General features: G+C 37.9%; 1 protein-coding gene across 1 annotated transcript; it reads left to right on the forward strand.

The window, feature by feature from the left end:
• The first annotated feature begins 1,896 nt into the window (after nt 1-1,896).
• On the forward strand, nt 1,897-6,044 carry tmem264 (transmembrane protein 264). The gene has a single exon (XM_051909613.1). It carries the CDS (start codon nt 3,109-3,111, stop codon nt 4,093-4,095), a length of 987 nt encoding a protein of 328 aa, XP_051765573.1. The 5' UTR covers nt 1,897-3,108; the 3' UTR covers nt 4,096-6,044.
• Nucleotides 6,045-7,053: the final 1,009 nt, after the last annotated feature.

Genomic DNA, 7,053 nt, shown 5'->3' on the forward strand with positions numbered 1-7,053 from the left:
TTAAATGTGCAGGTAGATCCTTTGCTGCCTAAGGATGAATGTTATGCTTTTTGTATTCCTCATTGCATGCTCATATCTCTATCAGAAATCTTTGTTCTCATCCTCTTTAGTTCATAAATGAAAGCTTTGCCCCAAGCCCTGGAATCAAACGAAAATTTCCCCCCAATTTTTGTCATACGTAGTTTGCATATGGTTTTCTCTTCACTCTTCACACACACACACACACACACACTATATATATATATATATATATATACACACACAGAGATCAAATTGTAAAAAAATTCAAGGGGGATGGTGAGGTTATCAGCACTTTGTTCGGGGCTACTGTACCTTTAACATTTTTATTTATTGGTTTAAAAAGTAGAAAAATAGGCATTATTCATTAAATTATTTATATCATTGTAGTATTAGATGAGTGACCACAAGACTCTCTCTCTCTCTCTCTCACACACACACACACACACACACAATATACCTAAAATGGTGCCTCTGGAGGGCACTGAAGTGTTTAATCATTATATATATTTTTTAATAAAATAACTATATAAATGAGTTCCAACTGACACTTATTTTAGAGCCCCACACTTTTCAGCACTCCAGAACGCTAACATTGGATAGTTTTGACAAAAAGAATAGTTATTTCTGAATTAAATGCAACTCTTGAGTTCGTATATCTAACAATTAGTGGTACAGTCTTTGTTAGCTGTGTCTTGAATGGATGGTTCTTGCATTTTTTAACAGCGGAGTATGAACAGAGCCCATAGTTTTTTATTAAATAAAATAAATAAACACACGTAGCCTACTAATGTAGCTAACATAGCCTATATGCATGTGTGCATTATCACCTCGGTGATGACATTCACTGTCAATAATTCACCTTGACAACGATCCCTTAAATGCACTTTAGCTATGTTCCTTATTCGTTCTAATGTGTCAGGGAAGGTTCTTACAACACTAATCAAAGTAATATCATACCTTCTGTTCTCTTCTTTTTAAAGAACGTCAAAAGATGCGCTTGAACCGTTCTCCTGTTGCTCGCGAAAAATGACGAAAGCTTGTTTTGAATTAGAGCTCTGGCGTGACTGTGCGCAGCGCGTTACAATACTGAGATCTGATTGGTCAATCGCTGTTATTTATAATTTGTTAATTATCATACAGAGAATTTTAAAATTTCGTTTCCATAAGTTTTACATAATACGTAACACTGTTAATCTAAAGGGGATGGTAAGGGGATGGTGTATATATATATATATATATATATATATATATATATATATATAAACATTTACTACAGAATGAAATAAAGAATGAATTATCTGTTTTAAGCATAATTTTTTAAACATAATTTCTGTTCAAACACATTTTGGATACTTTTTTTATATGAATAATTAATATATATAGCCTATATATATATATATATATATATATATATATATTTTTTTTTTACACACACACACACACACACATACATTACATTATAATTAATAACCCCTGCAGTATTTTCACAGACCCTCATTGGTGTACATAGTAAATTCTTGCAAATAAACTCTTGAATCTTGTGGTTACCATCTAGATCAGTCATCTTTGTCCTGCTGTTCTCAATGGTTGCTTCTGCATTGTGGAAACCTTTACTCACTCTCTTTATTGTTTCAGTCACAGTTTCTCTGAGATTTGCTATGTCAGATCAAAGACTCCTGGACCACTGCACAGCTCACGATTTGAAGCAGAACTTCTGAGGAACTGAAGGTCTCATAAAGGGAATCCCTAAGAGAGGTACTGCATGTAGACCCTTGGTCTAGTTGTGACAGCACAGCTCTGATCAAATGAAAGCTTCACGCGGTCTTTATCTGTTCCTGTTGCAGAGCGTCCCTCTTTGACACCCAACGCCTGACTGCGCATAAGTGGAGGGGAGCAGAGAGAGGGAGGAGAGAAGAGAAAAACAGCAGGAGGAGGGTGAAATCTAGCCAGACTATGTTGAGGAGCCACAGGCTGCGCACAGCACATTGCTCTGGAGTTTGAGAGGATGAAAGGAGGAAGATCGAGATTATTGCTGCAGAGATTTCAGAGGTGAGGGCAAGTGGAAACTTATTGATGTCTTTGGTGTCAATACTGGGAAGAAGATGAGAATAGAGTGATTTTAATCTACAGGCACCACAGGTCTGCTACTGTGGAGGAGTGCCGCGCTTCTAATCCTTCAGAAAAGAGGTCATTTTCTTCTGCATAAACTTACTTTTAAATACTTTACCTTTTACAACCCACGTCGATTTATGTGGGAGGAAGAGATCTGAGGACTGGATCGGATTTGAGACTTTGGGGCTTCAAAGACATCTTCTGCTGAAATTTTTCTGAGAAAAACATGCATATGTAAACCAGACGCACACTTACTGTTCAACGCAATCTGGAGTGATGAACCTCATAGGAGAAGCATGTCAGCTGTAGTCTCGTATGCGGCGCTCTGAGGAATAATGACGGGAAGAAATTCTCTTCTGGCATAAAATGAGAAATTTTTCACAGCTGATCAATTCTGATCCACTCTTTCGGAGAGCATGTGGCTTATTTCACCTTTCCCTCTCGCTTTTGAAGCCGTGAGACTCCTCTTTGGAAAATAAGAGCCGGTGGTTGTGCTTACAGACTGAGAGATCTGAAATATTTAAGAGACTGGCTGTTAAAGATGCAATTAACGATTAATGAAAACCGAAGCGTCTGCGATCAGTATGCACAGGTTGCCTACATTCACTCTGAGGACTGTGGGAGTGAGTTAAGGCGAGAGGACTAATGACTGACAGCGGTACCAGGTTTGCTGTGTGGTACCCTGGAGTGCATCCTGTGCATTAGGTTGTTTTCAGCCTTGGGCTGAATTTAGAAACAGCAAGTTTGGCTCAATCTTGATCTTTTTTTTTTTGCCTCCTCATTAGCTCGTCCTCCCATCACGCCTCATTTTGAGGAACAGGTTGCTGTGCTATTAAGCAGATTTAGATTAACTACCGTTTCCAGGACTGCTGTTCCTTTGGGATGAACAGTTAAGCAACTCATATGGGTCTAGAAAAATTGGTTTGATTGAACATTCCACCACCCATCGTTATTACCTTGTTCCTCATAATCAACATGGCCCCACCACCCCCTTCCAACAAGCCACACGTTTGCCTTTCGTGTGTTCTTATCATGAGTAGCATGGCGCTGCTGGACGCCTACCTTGTGGAGCAGAATCAAGGTCCGCGGAAGGTAGGCGTCTGCATCATGGTGATGGTAGGCGACGTGTGCTTCCTCATCGTTCTGCGGTACATTGCAGTATGGGTTGGTGCCGAGGTACGGACTGCTAAACGCGGCTACGCCATGATCCTCTGGTTCTTCTACGTCTTTGTGCTCGAGATCAAGGTCTACTTCGTCTACCAGAACTACAAGGCGGAAGGCGAGAGAGCGGAAGCTCTTACCTGCAAGGCTTTCACGGTGCTGCTTTCCGTGTTCGTGCCGGGACTTTATGTTACGCTGGCGGCCATCGACCACATGGAATACGTTCGGCCACTCAAGAAGAGGGAGGAGCTGAGGAGTCGACTGTTCTGGGTTGTGGTAGATCTTCTTGACATCTTGGACATTCAGGCCAGCCTATGGGAGCCTCAGAGAAAAGGGCTCCCCCTGTGGGTGGAGGGCCTTACTTTTTTCTACTGCTACATACTACTTCTGATACTGCCGTGTGTGTCGCTAAGTGAAATAAGCATGCAAGGTGTAAACATTGTGCCGCACAAGATGTTGTTGTATCCCATTCTCAGTTTGGTCGCCATCAACATTATTACGATTTTTATACGGGGAGGGAATATGGTGTTTTATAGGGATGTCCGTGTGTCTGGAATACTCATGGGTAAGAACGTCCTCGCCATTGTCCTGAAGATGTGCAGCTTCGTGCAGTACCGGAGACACCTGCAGGAGGCGCCGACACCTGCTCTCGCTCCGGAACTACAGAGGGACGCAGTGCCACAAAGTTCTCGAAGGGCAGTGCCAGTTGCAATGCCAATGTCTGTCACCATGCCAACTCCGCAGGTAGTCATACAAGATCTCACCACACTTCCAGAAGAGCCCGAACTTGAGGAAACATGACAAAAGGCAGAGTTACAAGAGTTTGCATTGAAGATTTTTGGACAACGCACAACAGGAACTGCTTTGAGATTTTTGTTCTAATGTTAATCTGGGTGTACACTGTATGATTTTTACTGTACTTTACCATTGTTTCTTATCACGTTGTATGACATGATATTAATGAGACTGTGTAGCCCATACCACAGACATTTAGCTAGCCTTTGGTCGAAATTGACTGCATTAGGCATCTTGAGTCGCCACACTGTAAAAAAAAATTCTTAATCATTATTTTCATCTTGTTTTCCAGTAGAAATGTCTAAACATTCTTAAAAGAAGATAAATTTACACTTAAACAAAATTGTGTAGGCTAATAAGAATACTTATATTTTTATCTTACCACATTGGTAAATAACTTTTTCTTGTTTGAAACATAATAATAATAATAATAAAAAAAATATTTATGTGTTGTTTCACTGAAAGATAAGAAAAAAAAATACTGATTAAGAAAAAAAATCAGTGCAGTCCGCATATTCTTCACATTTCAGTTCACATTTTCACATTCAGAGCCAATTACAAATTTCGCCTTGAAAATAAAAAGACTGTGCGAGTCCTTGACAACAAAAAAGTGGCAAATATCATAAAGTGTGCACCCAATTTTAGTGAGATAATGTGATTAAAGTTGTTTGTTGAAGTAACAAATGTTTGTGAAACGAAGAAGCATGGCAGCTGTGGATCTGGGGTCTATTCATTTCCAGAAAGGTCTTTAAATCTGGAATGTAGAAGTTTATACCGAAAGTCATTTATTAACAAGTCACACAAATCACACTTGAAGGAACTCTCAGTGACCCTATGATTGTAAAATTACAGCTGCGAATACATAATCTATTTTCTTTTTTTTTTTCTGGTAGGATGTTAAAAATGTGTTAAATCATCATGTTCTGTATTTATTTCATTTTATTTTTGTAGTAATTTAATAACTATGGTGAAAAGTTGTGTTTTGGAAGAACTCATACAACAATTAATTTCTCTTAACTCATTACAAAGTGAATGTTTTATATTTAATGGAATTACTCTTCATATATTCTTTGTTTTGATGTTTATGAGAATCAAATGAATGATATTTTGTTATTAAAACAATGTTTTTGTTGATATCTGATATTTTTTTCCTCTTTCTTACTGATGCTAAGCCACCACCTTGCACTGTATGTAGTGACCACCCAAAACCCACTAGCAACGGTTTAGAAACTAAGAACATCTTAGCAACTGTAACACTGTAGCGACCACCGTAGAAACTGTTTAGAAACTTAGAACAACTTAGCAACTCTATAGCAACACCCTGGCAACCACTCTAGCGCTGTGCCAAAACATTTTCTTAAGAAAATCTAGTCTTTTTCACTCCATTGTCATCCTTTGTTCCCTTTGAGTAAAGTTATAACAGTCTGCAAAAAGCAAATCACAATCATGTTATTCAGTATGATTATTCTGTGTTTTTTAAGACTCTGAAGTCTACACTGAACTCTTGTCAGTTCAACATGATGATAAAAGGCAGCTTGTTCCTTTCTTCTACAAATCTAGAATTGGAGGCAACTCATTTAAATAAAGTTGTCATAATCAAATGCAAATTTAGCAAAGTTTTGTCTCCCGTTCTTAAATGATTAGCCACTGTTAACCCACTCCAAATCTCAGATGGCTTTCTATTTAAATCCAAAAATCAAAGCTCAGCCTTACTGGGGATTTCAGTAATAGATAAAACATTGTGTACCTTGTGAATTAAAAGAAATGTTTTATGACAACTATACCCAGAGCTATAATTTTAGCATGTTGCTATAGCTACTGTTAGATTAGCAGAGTCGACAAATATAGCACAAAGACATGTCTCAAAAAAAAAGAAAAAAAAAAGAAAAAAAAAAAAAAATCTCAGTAAATACACCTGACAGCTCCTCATTGCTTCAATGACACCATAGATGCTTCTGTGCCAGATGGAAACACAAACATATAATCGCAATTTTTTACCTGTCAACAGTAAAGTAAATGGTTACTAGTTTGTCAAAGCAGTCCTTTCAGTCAGTAATTTATGGGTGTATATTTCTTCTTGCCAGTTAATCTGTAAGGTGCACTGTATCAAAATACAGAAATTCATCACACTTGATGAATATTCACATTAGATATAGCTGCTTGAAGGCATAGTTCACTAAAACACATGAGTGAATGGGACTGGATCTTTCAAGCTGCAAAATCATACACAAAAACACCATAAAAGTAGGTCAAATGACTTGGGCGCTATATTTCATGTCTTCTGAAGCCATATGATAGCTTTGTGTTAAGAAATCTTTTGTATTTCCTCACATAAAGTGGTATGTTTTTATTTTTGGCATTTTACACACTGTAAACTAAAATTACTTGTTTACTGAAAATGTGTGGCAGAGTTACTTTTGCATTACTTTTCTCACCTGAGCTGGGCTCAGGAAGATACACATTGAAGATGTGTATCTTCAATGTGGTACATTTTAGAGATTTGCCAACTAAGCAACTCATATCACCTTCACCGCAAAAGACACTTTGAGAACTCCAAAATACACCTTCGATGTTGCAGATGATATGATCCAGACCACAAACTTGAAAATAAAACAAAAAATGTACTTAGTGTAACTCAGTTTTCCTAAGTATTTCACGTTAGCTCACTGTTAAAGTTATTATGCTTCTTCTAAGTTTACTCCGGCTAATTTAGGTGACGTTAACCTACAAGTTGATGTTATCACCATGACAGCAATGAAAAGGCTCCAACACACACTTCCAAGTCCAATGTTGCAGATGACATTATCCAGATCACAAACCTGAAAATAAATCAAAACATGTACTTCAAAATATTATTTAAAAAACCCACTTAAACAATGGTGTCGTCTATCTCACTTTACCTCAGTATTTCACATTAGTTAGCTGCTGTTAACGTTAAAGGTGGGGTAAGTCATATTTCAAAAA

The sequence above is a fragment of the Ctenopharyngodon idella genome, chromosome 10, assembly GCF_019924925.1.
Source record: "Ctenopharyngodon idella isolate HZGC_01 chromosome 10, HZGC01, whole genome shotgun sequence".
NCBI classification, from domain to species: Eukaryota; Metazoa; Chordata; class Actinopteri; order Cypriniformes; family Xenocyprididae; genus Ctenopharyngodon; species Ctenopharyngodon idella.